This window comes from Chiloscyllium punctatum, chromosome 26 (assembly GCF_047496795.1).
Source record: "Chiloscyllium punctatum isolate Juve2018m chromosome 26, sChiPun1.3, whole genome shotgun sequence".
Classification (NCBI taxonomy): Eukaryota; Metazoa; Chordata; class Chondrichthyes; order Orectolobiformes; family Hemiscylliidae; genus Chiloscyllium; species Chiloscyllium punctatum.
In genome coordinates this window covers 63,073,640-63,093,844 of record NC_092764.1, presented here as the reverse complement: position 1 = coordinate 63,093,844, position 20,205 = coordinate 63,073,640, and the positions used below count along the sequence as shown (strand labels likewise).

The 20,205-nt window shown below is 46.3% G+C and overlaps 1 protein-coding gene across 1 annotated transcript in view; it reads right to left on the bottom strand.

Annotated features, from left to right (window-relative positions):
- The window catches only part of LOC140496214 (uncharacterized), a 104,828-nt gene that overhangs the window by 15,293 nt on the left and 69,330 nt on the right, over positions 1–20,205 (bottom strand). Inside the window, exons 5-11 of the mRNA XM_072595713.1 lie at positions 16,610–16,720; positions 14,697–14,739; positions 9,743–9,804; positions 5,505–5,621; positions 5,382–5,412; positions 2,930–3,074; positions 1,861–1,999 (exon numbers count right to left, since the gene is read on the bottom strand). Coding sequence (XP_072451814.1) covers positions 1,861–1,999; positions 2,930–3,074; positions 5,382–5,412; positions 5,505–5,621; positions 9,743–9,804; positions 14,697–14,739; positions 16,610–16,720 — 648 coding nt within the window. The remainder of the gene's footprint in view (positions 1–1,860; positions 2,000–2,929; positions 3,075–5,381; positions 5,413–5,504; positions 5,622–9,742; positions 9,805–14,696; positions 14,740–16,609; positions 16,721–20,205) is intronic.

Genomic DNA, 20,205 nt, shown 5'->3' with positions numbered 1-20,205 from the left:
GAGGGCAGCTAACATCAAAACGTATCGGTTAGGAGCAGGAGGACGCTATGAGACTCCCCCCCACTCATTCATCTGAACTCCAGCAAAAACCATCCTATCCTCGTCAATCTCTCCTCATGTGTCAGTCCCGCCATCCCTGCAATCAGCCTGGTAAACCTTCACTGCACTCCCTCGAGAGCAAGTGTATCCTTCCTCAGAAAAGGAGACCAAAACTGCAACAATATTCTCGGTATGGCCTCACCACGGCCCTGTACAGGAGTCACATGTAGTGCAGACCAGGTAAACACAGCAGATTTTATTCCTGAAAGGGGATTCGGGGATTTCAATATCTAACTCTAATAGACTTACCCTGTGTTCCAGGGTTCTGAACCTTTCCCACCCAGGGCACCTGTACAAGGCTGAAAAGTTGTTGTGGCCATTCAGGGAGAATGGGAGATGTCAGGGCCAGTGGAGCTGGGGAAGACCGATAGAGCAGGGGAAGGGCAAAGACTTTTAAATGAAGGGGGAAACGTTGAAGAATGGAGGCATGTGGGACTGTAAGAACAAGAGGTATAGGTCAGAGAGGTTTGAGGAAATCTCATGGTTTTCAAACAGTGTGTAAGGTTGGCCAACGTCAGTGCTGCAGGAGCCACGCCTCAAAGGTGAATCATTAAGGCCACACCCACAGATTGAGGAAATGGAAGAATGTAAAGCTGCATCATTCTGTCAGAGCATTTGCGAACCCACTTTAGAAAGCTTTGCTGTGTTCCCTTCTCCCACATGGACATACAGTACTTCACCTCCCCTTCAATCCATCCCCGCAGTTCACCACAATTCCTCCCCCTGGTAGTGAGTTCCACATTCTCTTGGAGTAAACAGGACTCCAAGAGTGATCTAACCAAGATTTGAGATAAGTTTTGCATAATTTCCTTCCTTTTCAGTCTATTCATCCTGATGTGAACTAAGCACGATGATTCTTTTATTCTGAACTTAAAAACCTGCATTTTTATAGAATCCCTACATTGTGGGAGCAGGCCATTTGGCCCATCAAGTTCATACCGACCGTCCAATGAGCATCTCACCCATACCCACACACCGACATTTCCCATGGCTAACTCACCGAGCCTGTACACCCCAGGACACTATCACGGTCAATCCATGCAACCTGCACATCTTTGGACTGTGGGAGGAAACCTGAGCACCTGAAGGATCCCCACACAGACACGGGGAGAATCTGCAAACTTCACACTAACAGCCACCCAAAGGTGGGATCGAATCCAAACCCATGACGCTGTGAGGTAGCAGTACTATCCATCAAACCACCATGCCACCCTAATTATCTGTGTACTGCTGCTGAGATCCTTCTGTTACTGTACTCAAATTAAATTCTTGTTTTTCAAGTAAGAGATGATGTCTTTATCTTTCAAACCAAAATATGTATCACATGTTTATTCGTATTGATATTTGTTTGTAAACTTTATGCCCATTCTGCAATTATTAGATTTCTGATCATTTGTGGTAATCCCCATCTTTATTGGTTTCATCCATAAATTTACAATGTTTTTCAATTCCAAACTCGAAGTGAATAATAAAAATTATCAACAATTGTGATGTATCTCCTGATGCCAAATTCAAGAGCACCTTTGGAGAGGCTCAGGATCGGATTAAGTATAACCCTGAGGTAGTTCACAAACATTGAGTGGAATTAAATAAGTCTAGAATACAGTATCAATGTGAATTCACAGGAAGGGTTAACTTCAGTTTAAAATAACTACACTGAAAGATTCTCAAGCCCTCTCACAACATTTTCTCTAAAAATGGTGTTAGTTTCCAACACATGATAGTCATTGCTTACAATGCCCAGCTAAACACAGCACTCACCAAATCTGATGGAGGAAAGTGAAGTCCTGGGAACTTTTCAGCTTCTATTTTTTGAATGTGAGCAAAGTAATTTGGCGTTGAGAAGGATTGATTTCCTCCTTCAATTTCTATCTCTGCGAGTATTCTCTCCAGTGTTGTACTACAACAGAAACGCAATTTAATAAAAGCAGAAAGTGCTGGAAATATTCAGCCTGGCAACATCTGTGCAGTGAGCAACATGTACATGGCTCCACAATAAAAAGTAAAGGGGTCACCCCCACAAGCTCATAACCAGAGGGACCTTGTTGATGACACATGTAGGATTTTCCAGGGGAAATGCTGTAAAGTGCTTCAATAAATCCAGGAAAACATACTGTGGATTATTCAGTAAATGATGAAATGAAGCAAGATATATTTCTCATACTGTGAGCCCTGGGGGTGCTCAGAGTCTGGCAGCCAGCATTACCAGGGACTGGGCATGTGTGTCAGGCACTAACCATTTTAATCACGGATTAGTGCGATCAATCAGGGAGCTTTAAACAGACAAAAAAGGGAGCTTTAAAAAGGTGAACATGTAAAGAAATTCTTCCATCTTCTCGTGATATTGCAAATGCCCCCATTCCATCAGCAATGTTAACAGACCTGCTCACCACTGCCAACATGGAACCCGACCTTGATGGGTGGAAATTATCCTGAACCAGGATCTGAACCAGGAACATAGGGAAAGGAGAGAAATACCCAACACGTGACAAAAGGTAAGCACCTGACCCCCACACAACATTCACATGAATGCTTGCTCATAGATGTTTAATTTAATCACCGGGCTGAAACTGGAATTGTACATTAATTGGAGGTGAAAATTAGACGGTGTCTATAACAGACAGCTGATTAGCAACAAGTTGAAAATCACAGATCTCCTGCAGTGCCACATGGCCCATTGAGTCTGCACCAATCAGACAGTCAGCCAAGGCTGGAATTGAACTGAGATAACTGGTGCTGGGAGGCAGCAGTGCTAACCACAGTGTGACCAATCAATCCCACAGACTCTGTTCTCAGATGAACATCACATTTTATGAGCACTGATACCTACCTGTCAGGAATGACACCATCACATTGCCCAAGGAATTTCTTCACTGAATCAGAGTTGTTCATATTTTTCTCCCGGGAAAGCAGTTGCTGCATCATGTCACGGCACATTTGGTTGGGATCCAAATTCTGGGGAGTGGGATTGTTACCTGCACGATGACGGAATATGAAGGAAACAAAATATAAGCAAGTAAAATGGTTTGAACTTTATCAGGAGTAATACAGGAAATAACAAGAAACTACCCAAAACTCGCAACTAGAATTGGGGAATTGGAAACCTTTGTTCAGATGTTTCTTTGAAAGGAGGAGAAGGTGTTTAGTCATAAGCCCGTGGGTAATGTAAGAAAGGGCTCTTTATTTATTTATTCATTTGGGGGATGTGGGCGTTGCTGGCTGGCTGGCATTTATTGCCCGTCCCAGCTGCCCTTGAGAAGGTGGGGGTGAGCTGTCTTCTTGAACCAGTCCACCTGCTGTGGGTTGACCCCCAATGCCATTAGGGAGGGAATTCCAGGATTTTGACCCAGCGATGGTGAAGGAATGGTGATATATTTCCAAGTCACGATGGTGAGTGTCTTGGTGGGAAATATGCAGGTGGTGTTGTTCCCATGTCTGTGCTGCCCTTGTCCTTCCAGGTGGGTGTGGTTGTGGGTTTGGAAGGTGCTGTCTGAGGATCTTTGGTGAATTTCTGCAGTGCATCTTGTAGATAGTTCACACTGCTGCGACTGAGCATCAGTGATGGAGGGAGTGGATGCTTGTTGATTTAGTGGGGATTAAGCAGGCTGCTTTATCCTGGATGGTGTCAAGCTTGTTGAGCATCTTTGGGGCTGCACTCATCCAGGTAAGTGGGGAATATTCAATCACACTCCTGATTTGTACCTTGCAGATGGTGGACAGGCTTTGCAGAGGATTCAGTGATGGGAACATCAAGGAGTGAATGTCAAGGGGTGGCGGATAGATTGTGTCTTCTTGGTGATGGTCACATCCTCACATTTGCGTGACTTGCAACTTGTCAGTCCAAGCCTGGATATTGTCCAGTTCTTGTTGCATTTGAACTTGGGCTGTTTCAGTATCTGAGGAGTCATGAATGATGTTGAACATTGAGCAATCATTGGCAAACACCCCCACTTCTGACTTGGTGATGGAGGGAGGATCATTGATGAAGTAGCTGAAGATGTTTGGGCCTAGGACACTATTCTGAGGAATGTGTACACAGATGTCCTGGAGCTAAGATGACTGACCTCGAACAACCACGAGTATCTTCCTACGTGTCAAGGGGTGACTCTAAATACCAAAGATTTTGCCCCCTGATGCCCACTAATTCCAGTTTTGCTAGGACTCCTTGATGCCACACTTGGTTGAATGCAGCCTTGATATCAAGGACTGTCACTCTCACCTCACCATTGGAATTCAGTTTTTTTGTCCATTTTTGAGCCAATGCTGTAATGAGGTCAGGAGCTGAATGGCCTGGTGGAACCTAAACTCGGCGTTACTGAGCAGGTGCTGCTGGAACGCACTGTTGATGGACACCTTCCATCACTTTCCTGATGGTCGAGAGTAGACTGATGGGCGGGAATTGGATTTGTCCTGCCTTTTATGTGCAGGACATGCCTGGGCAAATTTCCACATTATTGTGTAGATCCCAGTTTTGTAACTGCACTGGAACAGCTTAGCTAGGGATGTAGCAACATCTGGAACACAAGTCTTCAGTACTATTGCCAGATCAGGGCCCAGAGCCTTTGCAGAATCCAGCATTTCCAGCCATCCCTTGATATTATGTGGAGTGAACTGAATTGGCTGAAGATTGGTATCTCTAACGCTGGGGGCCACTGGAGGAGGCCAAGATGGATCATCCACTCAGCACTTCTGGCTGAAGGTTGCTGTGAAAGCTGAGGGGAATGATGGTTGATGCAGAGCAGTGCATGAGTGAAAATCAACAGGATCTGGTGGGAGGGGGGAGAGACAGGTTAGGGGGAAGACTACACCAAGTTAGTGAGATTGGTGGACTCCTGAGGGGAAGTATCCTGAATATAAAATACCATTGCCATCATTATCTCATATTTAATTCTATTCTGAAGACTTTGGAAACTAACAGCAGGTTGCTCTACATTTGCAGTAAAACAATGGAGACACCATAAAGCTGAAATCATTGGAACTGTGGTTTAGATTAGAGTGGTGCTGGAAAAGAACAGCAGGTCAGGCAGCATCTGGGGAGCAGGAATATTGACATTTCAGGCAAAAGTCCTTCATCGGGAATAGATGCAGAGAGCCTCCAGGGTGGAGAGATAAATGGGGGCTGTGTTTTATAAGAAAATTCAAACAAGATATTTCCACAATCTGCTGTGACAGTGGTCTTTCTCCCACTGTGCTTCCATCCAGCACGTTCTGCACTAATACAGCCATCACTGTAGCACAATTCCCAAAACTGAACAGTCGATTTTATGATAAAGTTCATTTACCTGCTGAAGAGGACAGGCTGGAGGATGATTCCTAAAGTGGAAATTCATACGTGAGATATTTTTCAATCAAATCGATGTTTATAAATAATGGAATTGAGATACTGAAGGATAATTCTGTCTTACCGGGGGTGTTTCACAGGGTCTGCCTGTCACTGGGGTAGTGACACTGACATGATTGGAAAGGTTACTCTCTGTTGTAATTTTAAATGGGTCACCACTTGGAAAAAAGGCAAAAATGTCCTGTAAAGAAATATGGTAAAAATATTGCAACAGATCATCCTAAATTAAAGATTCATACTATAAGTATTTCACAGATTGATTCATCTCCAACATGGAAATGTTAAACAACTTCATGTCTCTACCTGTCATCAGAACTCAGAAAAATGAAAAGTGTAATTGGTTTTGAGCAAGTGAAAGGAGATCAGGGAACATTCCAGAATGTCCCTGTACTTGATCAGTACCCAAGTATCATTGTGTCTTGGATAAATGTTTAAATACTTCAATGGTGACTAAAACGTGATTATTATTATCACAAAGTGTCAGTCCACAGATTCCAAATGTGAGAATTCCCAAGTCTAAGCCCTTCAGTGGGTGCTATTGTGTAACTGCTCTATCTATCCCTGATCGGAGGGGAATCCCACATTAACAGGAGTGGAATTGGGGCTAACCAGGGGCTCAGGCTGAGATCAAGTATTGGACTGCTGAAGGAAATCCAAACATTTAAAATTGAAGCTTTAATACAGCTCTCACTGGGGCCCTATTCAGCCTTCCCAGTCTGGTGGAGGTTCCAGATGTACCTGTTAAACATTGAGGCCTAGCAGGCAGGGACACATATAAACAGATGGACATGGAGCAGGAGCAGGCCAGACAGGCATTTGGGCCTGCTCCACAATTTAATAAGATCATAATACATTGGAGCAGAAGGAGGCCATTTGGCCCATCGTATCTGCTCTGTGATTCAATAAGTTCAAGGGTGATGTGATCATCCTCACTTCCACTTCCCGACCTTTCTCCAATAATTCTTAACTCTTTCATTGAATAAAAATCTGTCTAACTCACTCTTTAATACACTTTATGGCCCAGTCTCTCCAGGCCTCTGCAGTAAATAGTTTCATACGACCAGTGCCTCGGAGAAAAGACATTCCTCATCGTCTCTGTCTTAAACGGACACACCTTACCCTGAGATTATTCCCTCTGCCCCTGAACTCTCTCACGAAGAGAAATAGCCCTCAGCATCTCGCCTGTCAAACACCCATAACCTGAAATGTTTCAACAAGGTCATCTCTCAATCTGTGAGACCTCAAGTACAGGCAAAACCTCCTCAACTTCTTGTCAGAGCGATATCCCTCCGTACAGAATCACAGAATTCTTACAATGCAGAATGAGGCCATTTGGCCCATTGTGCTTGCACACCTCTTCAAACAAGCATCATTACCTCATCCCAATCTCCTGCCTCCTCCCCATAACCTTGCATATGATTTTGATCCAAATAACCAGCCAACGCCCTGTTGAAAGCATCAATTGAACCTGCCTGCACCACATTTCCAGGCAGTACATTCCATACTCTAACTCTTCACTCAGTGAAAATGTGTTTGTTTGTTCTCCCATCACCCCTGTTTGATTTGCCCATCCCTTTAACTCTCTGCCCTCTTGTCCTTGTCCCTTTCACAAGCAGGAGCAGTTTCTCCCTGTGGGCTCCATCCAGCCCACTCGGTTTCAAAAGCCTCTATCAAATCTCCTCTCAGCCATCCTCTCTCGAATGAGAACAGTGTCAACTTCGTCAATCTATTCCCATCACTGTCATTCCTCATTCCTGGACGTATTCTTGTAAATTGTCTCCGCATTCTCTCCAACGCACTCTCATCCTTTCTATAATTATATGCCCACATCTCCTAACAATACTCCACTTGCCGTCTAACCAATGAATTATACAAGTTCAACATTGCCTCCCTGTTCTTGTACTCCATGCCCCTACTAATACAGGTGAGAATACTGTGGCCTTCAACTGCTCTCTCCACTTGTCCCACCACCTTCAATGATCTGCACGCCTAAACACCCAAGACCCTCTGCTCCTGCACCCCCTTTTCCTTGGGACCCACACAGTGAACATTTCGGGACTATCTCCAATGCCCGTACATCTTTCCTTAGAGTAGGGGACCAAACTGTTCACTGTCTTCTTGGTGTGTTCCAGCAGGTGCCCAGTTTCATTTTAACAAGTCGTCCTTATTTTTACACTTCATTCCCTTTGAAATAAGGAGCAACATTCCATCGGCCTTTCCTATTACCTTCTGAACTTACACACTCACGTTTTGAGATTCCTGGAAGAGAACTACCAAAACCCTCTTTTGTCGTTTTCTACAGGCTTTCTTCATTAAATAACATTCAGCTCCTCCAATCTCCCTGGCAAACCTGACAAACAGCCATGGTGTGATTGAAAACCATGTCCCCAGAAGACCGACCTGGGGTCCAGCATTACTAATCCAGTTACATTCCCACTTTCCCACCACTTCCCCTCCAGTTTGATTGGGCCGTGCTGTACTGCTTTCTCGTTATTGCCAGCGCCAACACGTTCTCAATACGCACCGACCTTTCGTCCTTTCACACAATTAGTTCCCTTTCTTCTCTTATGCAGGCTCTTGTGAGACCCAGCAAACCACCACAAAGAAGAGACACAGACTGGAGTGCTTCAGTTCGAACCCCACCTCTGAAGAGGATGCTGCTGAGTGCTCAGAGGATGTCCCAGCAAGGCTTTCACTGCACCCTGTACCAGCTCAGACTTTCATCTCAGTGGGTACACTTTCTAGATTAGAGATAGGAGCACAGTCTGGTGAGCACATCATTGTGCTGTCCCACAGTTGGCCGAGGAAGAAATGTCCCAGGTCACTGTTCAGGAGAGAACTGGAGACCAGGCACCTGCACAACACCAGGCAGAATATGACCCTCTGTTCCCAGCAATTAAAGGAGATCAGCAACATGCAGAGAAACACCCAGCAACAGTATACAAGCTTGTCTGCAGCAGGCAGGAAAGTGAATCCAAGGATGGATGAGTGCACCAATGCTAGCTCTGGCACCATGGACAGGCTGGTGACTGCTCTGGAAACCCAGGTCCTGCACACCAAGTGTCTGCTGCTTATACACCCAGGCCTGAACTCCATCAGTGGAGCTATCGGCTCTCAGCATCAATGGCAAAGACAAAGGGGGATGAGGGACCTCAACCTCATTCCAGATCCTTCTTCCTCTCAGGGAGACAGGATGGTGCCAGCAGACACCCACAGGAGGAGGAGTCCCACATGAGACCTCCTGTAGCTTCTCAGGATAGTCTAGTGGTGTCTGGCCCCTTCACCTCCCCCCTGCCTTTGATGCTAATACCTACTGAAGTCCAAGCCAAGAGGGATGAGCCTGTAACGCAGCAGGACAATCTCAACTAACCTGGGCCCTCTAGAATCAAATATCCCTGGAGGTGACCAACTAAGTCTTCCAGACTAACAAGACCGGCTACAGAGAACATTGCCCCTATCCCAGCAGCAGAAGGCCGGACTGCACTGAGACATCAGACCGAGACTGAAAGGAAATTAAAAACTGCACTGAGGGCGTATGGGTGACAGGGATAACATATCAGTGCATTTCTCTAAGAATATGCTCCTTTGCATTCTCAAAGTGTCGGCTTCATTGTCTGTGCGGCTGTTGGAGCTAGTGAGAGGTGAGCAGCCTTTTCAGATATCCCAAGGGAGAAAGAAGCTGTCATGGCCAAGCCTTACCCATTCTCTCAGAAGCACCCAACTCCTCGACTGCAGATAGCATCAGAATTATGGATCCTGAACTGTGACCTCGATGACTACAGCTAAGGCAGGTTAATGTTAACAACACTAAGGATAAAAACAATGTTCAGGGATTCTGATAGGGTCTGGCCTGCACAAATCATCCACATTTACACAAACCTTGACAGTGAGAGGGTAGATTCAGTGATAATATCACATATCTCTGCAGGCAACGTTTTATTCAATCTCTCAGCTTTCGGAGGGAGTGCATTGTCATTAAAAGCTGGGAGGTACACAATGGGGCGTTCACATCTTCCCTCTCCCTCATAGCACAATGATCTGCTGAGAGAATCTGCACAAAACACTGCTTCTCTCTGGTTAGGTGCTGCCCAACAGGATGCCCAAGTTTTTCAGGGCAATTGAGCAGTTTGACACATTGAAGTCTAACCAATGATGGAAGGCTGTAATGGAGGTCCCTCAGAATTGCTCCCAACCTGCTGCAAATCGTGAGGGACTGCATCACCCAACACTCAGATCTCATGCTGTTGTTGAAGATCTAAAACTCCATAACCTCATGAGATGGGACTGTCCTATCTCACTGACTGCTGCTTTCTCCAAAATAGCAGGAAAACCTGCAAAGTGCAGATACTGGAAGGTGGAAGCACCTGAAGAGAGCAAGCAGACAATCACATGAAGAACAAACCATTTCTTCATTAACAGACAAGTTCAAGGAGGGCACAAATTGTCTGCTGCACACATACTGACCAGGGGTGTCCTGCCATACACCTCACCGAGAGTTACAGAATGAAAGGAAGTTGAAAACCCAGCACATTCATCCTGGAAGCAGGTTTCAGTTATTTCCTCGTGCTTGATGAAACATAGCTCTATCATGCTTCCTTGGGCACCTCTCCTTGTCAATGTCCTGATCCTCATCTTCCTCCTCAGAAACTTCCTCAATGAAGTTGCACACCCTTTCTGGTTAGACTCTAAGTCCTGACAGGAGCAGTCCAGGCAGCAAAACCTCACAGGAATGCAGGAGCCAAAGATGGCCATTCAGCCCATTGAAACTGCCCTGCCCTTCAGTATGATCATAGCTGATTGAACATTTCAAAAGTCCTTTACTCACCCTATCCCCATATTAGTGACCACCAGAAATGTATCAATCTCTCCCTTAAACATCCTCAAATCTGGATTCTCCACATCCTTCTGCGGAGAATTCTTTGGAAGTCTGAGAGTTCCAAAGGTTCACAACCCTCTGAGTAAAAACAATTCTCCTCATTCACACCGAAGTGGCATCCCCCTTATTTTTCAATTGCTCCTGGTTCTAGACCCCCCCTGCCCCCCCCACTAGGGGTAACGTTTCACCCACATCAACCCAGTCTATCCCTTTAACTATTTTGCATTTTTCAGTGAAATCATTTCTTATTCTTTGAAACTCTCGAGAATAAAGACCAATTTTTTTTCAATCTTTCTTCATTGGACAGTATTACCAACGTCAACAGGTCTACGATCAGTTCCATTATGGTCCTGGTGGAAACATGGACAGTGTCGTGTCTCTGTTCTGCCTCAGTCTGAGCCTTTTGTAAAGGTGTCATCAGTTTTTGATGGAGTTGATGAAGTGGGAAACATTTCGGTTTCCGATGTTTACCGGCTGGTGATAGGAAACGATCAGAGCAAGATGGGTGCACTCTATAGCACCCTGTACCTGGGAGAAACCAGCTCTGGGGGAGAATCCCACTGTTCAGGCTGCTTGACTGAGCCAGCACATACATCATTTGTAGATGTATGAGATTCATATGTGTCCCTGTCTGCAAAGTAACTGGCAGAAGCAAGCAGCTCATTAGCATCCCTGAGCTCGAAAGTGAAGTCTGAAGGGGGTGACGAGGTGTGTGTTTTGTCTAAAAGCAGCTGTGATGATGTGCTGAGGCTGGTGTTTGGTGATGCCCACTTGCATGGATCAAGGGTGGAAGAGGACAGTGTCCATGGAGCATGTGGTGAAATGTTGGAAAGATGGAGTTGTCCAAAGGCATGGAGAAGGAGGCAATAAGCTGCAGTTGCCAGGTAACTGCAGTGACATCCATGGAGTTTAGTTTGAATTGGTGTCATCTAGTTTCTCAGGGACAGGGAGGAGAACTGGAAGCTGCATACAGTGATGGGATTGGGGCTGATACTGAGATGCAACTTCATGGAAATGAAATGGTGACCGCTCATGTGCAAGATTCAGAATTTGCTGTGTGAACTGTTGGGAAAACTGGAAATGTTATTCCCAACATTGAGGACCTGATTTTTCCATTCTCTCTGTATTTTCCCAATTTTCTTACCATTTCCCATGCCACTCAAGGGAGCAGAAATTTCCACCCAAAAGGACACTCTCCTCAAGTCAAACTGAGAGATGCTGAGAGCGGGAGTGAAATCCAAAAGCTGATGTTTCTTTTGAAACAAGATGTAACACAGGAACAACATTGCACTGATTGCTGGAAATGGACCCATAAACCAGAGGCAATAGAAGAGCAGCATGTTCTCCCAGAACCTTCTAGAATAGAGAATGTACCTCAGGATAGATAAGGAAATATTTCCTTGAACTCCATTGAACTTAGCCAGATTACGGGAGGTTACAGAGGTTTTATCTCTCAGTGAGAAGTATTCCCTTTCCTCTCCAACAAAACCAAGGAACAAATTCATCTTTTGAGAGACACTGGGACAGTGTCATTGATGAGTGTCTTGTTGCAGCTCCTGATCATGTTGGTCTTATCCAAACTCTCCACAATTACTGAGGCCAAACCCAAGCAGCCTGTTGCTGATAATGACAGTTAAAGGAAAAGCTGATCAAGTGGTGAACCAATTTTGTGCTGAAATGGTGAATTTGCTGAAGAAAATACAAACTGGTGAGAGCACTTCAGCATCGGTCACTGGAACGAAAGTACTTGAGCGAGAACTTACAATGTCTCAATGATAAACACGTGGAAGCAAATTCAACAAAGATTGATCTTCACTTTAAAACGTCAAATGTCAAAAACCTCTCTGAGATCGTGTGACAAATACGGTGAATAGGAGAAGGAATTGCTGATGGCTCAGAATAGTTGGCTGAGTTCAGAATTAAAAACCAGGGCGGATGGATTACTGATGCTTTGACATGAAAAGAACAATTAAAGTTCGAAATGCTGATGCAAACTGGGAAACACGAATGGTGAGATATTCAATGTGAAAGACAATATCCAGACTTTACAACAGGCAAAGAGATTTTTAAGGAACAGATTTAGGACCAATTAATAACCTATGGAGGAAAAGTTTTGAAATGAATGGAATTGCCATGTAAACTGGTCAAACTTGTGTCTGGGATTTACAGATAACTCTGAAACAAAGATAACTGCACTGACCAGAGGAGGTTGAAAAAAATCAATAAATTTGAGAATGAATTGGGAGATAAGAGAGAAAACAAATGTTTGAAGGAAATTAAGTGGCAGATAACATTCACACTAACTGTCAGACAATAATCATCTCCAACAAGAGAGAATCGAACCATCTCCTCATGACATTCAATGCCATTACTATTGTTGACTTCCCCCCCCTATATAACATCATGGGCTTACCCCTGACCAGAAATGGGACTGATCAGCTATATCAGTCCTGTGGCTGTGAGAGCAGGTCAGCGGCTCGGTATTCTGCTGTGAGTGACTCACCTCTGCACTCGTAAGCCTGTCTACAAGGCACACCTCAGCATTCTGATGGGATACTCTCCACTTGTCCTTACTATGGTTCCAGCTGATGACGGGACTGGACAGTTCAGATCTTAAAATGAAATCGGCCTTGATAGATTGCATAGATCATACTTCTATTTACTTAGATGTGGGGATTATGTATCAAATCTGACAGTGAAGAAAGCAAATGCAATATCAGCATTCACTTCGAGAGGACAAGATTACGAGAGCAGAAATGTCCTGCTGAGGCCACAAGACAGGGGTAGAATGAGGCCATTCAGCCCATTGAATCAGCTCTAGCATTCAATCATGGCTGGCCTGTTCCTCAACCACATTCTCCTGCCTGCTCCCCATAACCCTTACTCCCTTACTGATCAAGAACCTGTCCATCTCTATCTTAAAGACACTTGGGCAATGAGATCCACAGCTTCAGCACCCTCTGGCAGCAGAAATTCCTCCTCATCTAAATGGTCGTCCCTTCACCCTGAGGCTGTGTCCCCAGTTCCTAATCTCCTATTGGTGGAAACAATTTCTCCATATCCACTCAATCCAGGCCTCTTAGTATCAAGTTTCAGTCAGATCCCCCTCATCCGACTACATGCCATTGAGTATGTTCCCAGAGTTCCCATTTGCTCCTCATGGGACAAGCCCTTTATCCTCGGGATCATTCTTTTAAGCCTCCTCGAGACCTCCTGCAATACCCTTCCTTCGATATGGGGCCCAAAACTCAGACTCAGCAACACATTTCTGTTATTATATTCGAGCCGTCTTAAAATTAATCTCAATAAAACATTTGTCCGTATGTTAATCTCGGGAGAATTCTGAATGAGGAACAACATTCTAGAAGCTTGGCAGTTCGCAGGATAAAGGAAACCACTTGGTTGGCATCACATCCACCACCTGCAACAATCACTACGTGCAGCTCAGGCTCACAGTGGTAGCAGTAAGTACCATTTATTGGATTAACTCACCAAAACTCCTTGAAAAGCACCTTTCAAACCTGCTACATTCAGCATCCTGAAGGATGATGCCAGAAGGTGAATGAAAACAGGACCGTCTGCAAGTTACCCTTCAAGCCACACACCATCTGATCTGGTCATAAATCACCAATAGTTCACAGCCACTGAGTAAAACTCCCAGAACTCCCCTCCTGTCAGCATTGTGGGGATAAACATTATGGAGGTTCAAGTAGGAAGCACACAACCAGCTTCTCCAGAGTAATGAGGGACAGGGAACTATCATTGGCCCATCCAGCAACACCTGCATCCTGGGAGAGAATGAAAAAACATGACTGATTTCCCTGGTTTGTCTGCACTAGCGGGAGCTCAGACACTGCAGCAGAGTTGGGAGGCCCATTGAAAATCCATGTATGGGCACTGAGATCAAAGTCAGAACGGGATTTCAAGCAGGAGGTTCATCTGAACTGAGAGGCTGAAATATTGTTACATTGCTGGTTTTTAAACTGATTAAAAATAAACATAGAAACTGGGGTGGCAGAGCTACAGAATATTTTGCAGAGGCATGTTCAAGACTTGGGCAGAGCTGTATTGAACTGCAGTAAGAATGTGATAACAGTCTCACTTTCCAGGCCAATTGAACCTTATATTGGAGTTTATTTACAGTGTGGAGATGAGCACGATTCATACCTTCGATTCCAGTGTGAGGGCAAAGAAGAAACCCAGACGGTCACATCTGCAAGTGAGTGTATCCACTCTGTTCCCTCTTCCGTTTATGAGGGTGTTACATCCATCCTGATCGAAGGAGCCTGTATTGGAGAATTATTAATCATGAGAATCATTCCCTCATTTACACATTCCAGTATTGAGTGATGTCAGCATTTTAAAACAATCTTCACTTACCATTTCCACCAGAGTCCCAGACGCTGCATGGTGGAGAATCGGGCTAAAATGGAAAAGATAAACCAGAACATTAGCTTCACCAACAATAACACAGTTGAAGCAGCTGGGTCGATACAAACACATTGAGACATTTCTCTCTCGCCTGTCTAACAGGGTAAGGCAGGGAAGGAGGAGGAAATGTGATGCCAACTGGGAAATTATTGGGTTATAATTTTCCGGATCCTGGGTATGACCTCAGTGTTCCCACCAAAGCAACTTTACACAAAGCAGATTCCTAATTGGTCACCTCCCCATTCACCATCTTTAACTTTACCAGGAAGTACAGGGCCCAGGGGGAGGGTCTGAAGCAGTGCCCAGACAGCAGCCTCATTGGGAGAGGAGAATGCTGCTGGACACGGGAGAGACCGAGCAGACACCTTCAAATCGGGGCACTCACAAATGCCTCTCTCTTCAGTGGTGAGAACGATACAAAGTCCTGTGAGGAACCTCAGGTTGGACACTGATCCCTCTGAAAGACTGTCTGCACTACTCCAGGACCACTGTGAGCATTGCAGCTCCCTGATGCTGTCAGTTATATCAGTTACCCATGGTCCACTGCCCTCCTAGTGAGAGAGCCCTCCACCATGTTACTCAACTCCTGACAGAGCAGGGGCCTGTGTAACACCAGCAGCATTGCAGCACTGGAGGATCATGGTCCCTGATTGGGGCCATATTTGGCCTCACTGTCTGGCCATCTCTGTGGAGGTTGCTGCTGAGTCCTGTGATAGCTCCAGTCCCTTAACATGAGAAACTCACCCCTGGACAGAGTTAAGGAGTGACCTGTCAGGGTTTCTGGCTCTTTAACCAGGCCATTCACCCCCAAACCTGTCTCCATGAGATTGGGAAAATGCAGCCCGTGCCGAGTGCCTTTACAGAACTTGTGGAGGTCATTTTACTGAAATGGAGATGAGTCATAATAAAGGAAAGATGACAGTTTAAAACCATCATCGTCTGGGAGAGATTCAAGTGAAGACTCACCTCAATTCCCTGAGGACAGGCAGGACATGGCTGTTACTGTCAGGGAATTGAGGTGAGATTGTGTAGCTCTGTTTGAGGTGATGCTTCATGAACAGGTTTCACTCCCAGAGTCTCTCAGGCTGTAAAGGGGATGGGTTTTGGGTGTTTTGGATGGCCAATGGGGCAGCACCTGTTTACACCGAGTCCCTGTCCTTCTCCTGCTGATCTGAAACTGTGGTCATGGGGGGCTGTGGGTCCATTGATGTAAATGAGGAAAATGTCCCATTTAATTTCCTTCTGCTGTTTATGGTCCCCAGAATGTGGGGTATAAGGAACATTGTGTGAACAATTACATTTCATGAAGTGACCAAACTGGAACGTGGCCATTTTTAATGAACGTTTCCCCCAAGGTCCACAAACCTGAACAAACAGGGTCACCTGACCCGAGGGGAACAACCTGTTTTACCAGGAATGTTGTGGGGGGTCCATCTGTAACAGAGATATCCCTCTGACCATGGGGTTTTGGATGGGGTCAGGGCCATATCCATGGGGTGGACAATCATTCTGTCCTGTCCCAGACCCTCCTTTCTCAACTCTCCAGAGGAATTTCAGGACACAAGTGATGGGAAATGTCTCACAAGGCCCAGCGATCCTCATTTGTACAGCATCATAACATTTCACACCCTCATCATGATCACAGCTTCTGATGGACATTAAAGAGACAAGGAGATCAGCTCCGAATCCTCCAAACCTGCCCAGACGGGGCTCCATTCACAGCCTGAGGACTATAGAATTTCGGGGTCATTCAGTTTAACTTGTTCATCAACACTGGAGATGATCCAGACTCTGCTGCACAATCCAGTCAGACCTGGCTGCTCACAGGGTCAGCTCGATGATAATGTGGAGGTTTATCTCACCTGGAAAGGTACATCCTGAAATGTAACTGTCAGAGGGCTGGTGAGATCATCAATCATTGAATCCCCCACTTGGATTGAAACATCGGGTGAGACAGGGTTCCTCTCCTGGCCCTGTAACAACACACAGAATGAATGATTGAAAATCTACTCACTGAGGATTTACAGAACACACAGAAACATTTCAATGATCTTCATTTCTGTGGTGAGGGTGAGCAGAGGAGGCTTCCTCATTGTAACAAATGTTACCTTAGGGACTGCAATCCCAGAAGCTCCCTTTGCTGTCAGAAATGTGTGAATGATAACTCCAGACCCTCCATGAAGCTTTCTGCCTGCCCTGCGCTCGACTGTGGGGAGGGGTCATTAACACATTAAAGTACATCAGTGATGTCCACCCCAATGGGAGTTCAGAGAGACAGAGCAACCCCTTACACAGGGACAGAAACAGAAATTCAGAGACACTCAGTGTTGGGGAGTGAAGGGGTGTGGGCTACAAACCCTGATCCTGATGATTCAGCCCCTGATTTTAAGGGCTGGATGCTCATTCCCACTGTTGACCTTTTTAAGCATCAAGAAACCTCACAAAATCGAGAGCTTTCAATGCTGACTGATGCAACAGTAAGACACGTTCAGGACAATGTACAGGGAAACACCAGGGAACTGGTTTTGATTTGATTTTGGCTTCCTTGCCATGTGTACTCAAGTACAAACATACAGGAGTACAGAGAAAAATGTTTCATGTCTCCACATAAAGTGCCATCTTCGGTATGAAAACCGAGATACAAAAGCCTAAAAACCAGGTAGAAAGGAAGAAAAAAGTCAAGAGGTAAACATTGCAGTAATTATAATGTAGTGTAAAACAGAAGAAGTAAAGTTAAAATTTACATACTATAGTTTAAGTTTTCAACAGAAAATAAAAAGATAGAACTGCAGGTTGCAACAGTAGTCTTTCTTCAGTGCTTCACCCATCACAGATATCCATTTAATAGCACAAACAGGGAGGGACAGAGACCTTGTCCCATGGTCACAGCACAAACAGGGAGGGACAGAGACCTTGTCCGATTGTCACAGCTCAAACAAGGAGGGACAGAGACCTTGTCCCATGGTCACAGCTCAAACAGGGAGGGACAGAGACCTTTTCCCATGGTCACAGCTCAAACAGGGAGGGACAGAGACCTTATCCCATGGTCACAGCTCAAACAGGGAGGGACAGAGACCTTGTCCCATGGTCACAGCTCAAACAAGGAGGGACAGAGACCTTGTCCCATTGTCACAGCTCAAACAGGGAGGGACAGAGACCTTGTCCCATGGTCACAGCTCTAACAGGGAGGGACAGAGACCTTGTCCCATGGTCACAGCTCAAACAGTGAGGGACAGAGACCTTGTCCCATTGTCACAGCTCAAACAGGGAGGGACAGAGACCTTGTGCCATGTTCACAGCTCAAACAGGGAGGGACAGAGACCTTGTCCCATGGTCACAGCTCAAACAGGGAGGGACAGAGACTTTGTCCCATGGTCACAGCTCAAACAGGGAGGGACAGAGACTGTGTCCCATTGTCACAGCTCAAACAGGGATGGATAGAGACCTTGTCCGATTGTCACAGCTCAAACAAGGAGGGACAGAGACCTTGTCCCATGGTCACAGCTCAAACAGGGAGGGACAGGGACCTTGTCCCATTGTCACAGCTCAAAAAAGGAGGGACAGAGACCTTGTCCCATTCACACAGCTCAAACTAGGAGGGACAGAGACATTGTCCCATGGTAACAGCTCAAACAGGGAGGGACAGAGACCTTGTCGCATTGTCACAGCTCAAACAATCAGGGACAGAGTCCTTGTCCCATGGTCACAGCTCAAACAGGGAGTGACAGAGACCATGTCCCATTGTCACAGCTCAAACAAGGAGCGACAGAGACCTTGTCCCATGGTCACAGCTCAAACAGGGATGGACAGGGACCCTGTCCCATGGTCACAGCTCAAACAAGGAGGGAATGAGACCTTGTCCCATGGTCACAGCTCAAACAGGGAGGGACAGGGTCCTTGTCCCATGGTCACAGCTCAAACAGGGAGGGACAGAGACCTTGTCCCATGGTCATAGCTCAAACAAGGAGGGACAGAGACCTTGTCCCATGGTCACAGCACAAACAGGGAGGGACAGAGACATTGTCCGATTGTCACAGCTCAAACAGGGAGGGACAGAGACCTTGTCCCATGGTCACAGCTCAAAAAGGGGAGGGACAGAGACCTTGTCCCATGATCACAGCTCAAACAGGGAGGGACAGAGACCTTGTCCCATGGTCACAGCTCAAACAAGGAGGACAGAGACCTTGTCCCATGGTCACAGCACAAACAGGGAGGGACAGAGACCATGTCCGATTGTCACAGCTCAAACAGTGAGGGACAGAGACCTTGTCCCATGGTCACAGCTCAAACAAGGAGGGACAGAGACCTGGTCCCATGGTCACAGCTCAAACAGGGAGGGACAGAGACCTTGTCCGATTGTCACAGCTCAAACAAGGAGGGACAGAGACCTTGTCCCATGGTCACAGCTCAAACAGGGAGGGACAGGGACCTTGTCCCATTGTCACAGCTCAAAAAAGGAGGGACAGAGACCTTGTCCCATTCACACAGCTCAAACTAGGAGGGACAGAGACATTGTCCCATGGTAACAGCTCAAACAGGGAGGGACAGAGACCTTGTCGCATTGTCACAGCTCAAACAATCAGGGACAGAGTCCTTGTCCCATGGTCACAGCTCAAACAGGGAGTGACAGAGACCATGTCCCATTGTCACAGCTCAAACAAGGAGCGACAGAGACCTTGTCCCATGGTCACAGCTCAAACAGGGATGGACAGGGACCCTGTCCCATGGTCACAGCTCAAACAAGGAGGGAATGAGACCTTGTCCCATGGTCACAGCTCAAACAGGGAGGGACAGGGTCCTTGTCCCATGGTCACAGCTCAAACAGGGAGGGACAGAGACCTTGTCCCATGGTCATAGCTCAAACAAGGAGGGACAGAGACCTTGTCCCATGGTCACAGCACAAACAGGGAGGGACAGAGACATTGTCCGATTGTCACAGCTCAAACAGGGAGGGACAGAGACCTTGTCCCATGGTCACAGCTCAAAAAGGGGAGGGACAGAGACCTTGTCCCATGATCACAGCTCAAACAGGGAGGGACAGAGACCTTGTCCCATGGTCACAGCTCAAACAAGGAGGACAGAGACCTTGTCCCATTGTCACAGCTCAAACAATGAGGGACAGGGACCTTGTCCCATGGTCACAGCTCAAACAGGGAGGGACAGGATCCTTGTCCCATGGTCACAGCTCAAACAGGGAGGGACAGAGACCTGGTCCCATGGTCACAGCTCAAACAGGGAGGGACAGGGACCTTGTCCCTTGGTCACAGCTCAAACAGGGGGGGACAGAGACCTTGTTCCATGGTCACATCTCAAACGAGGAGGGACAGAGACCCTGTCCCATGGTCACAGCTCAAACAGGGAGGGACAGAGACCTTGTCCCATGGTCACAGCTCAAACAGGGAGGGACAGAGGCTTGTCCCATTGTCACAGCTCAAACAGGGAGGGACAGAGACCTTGA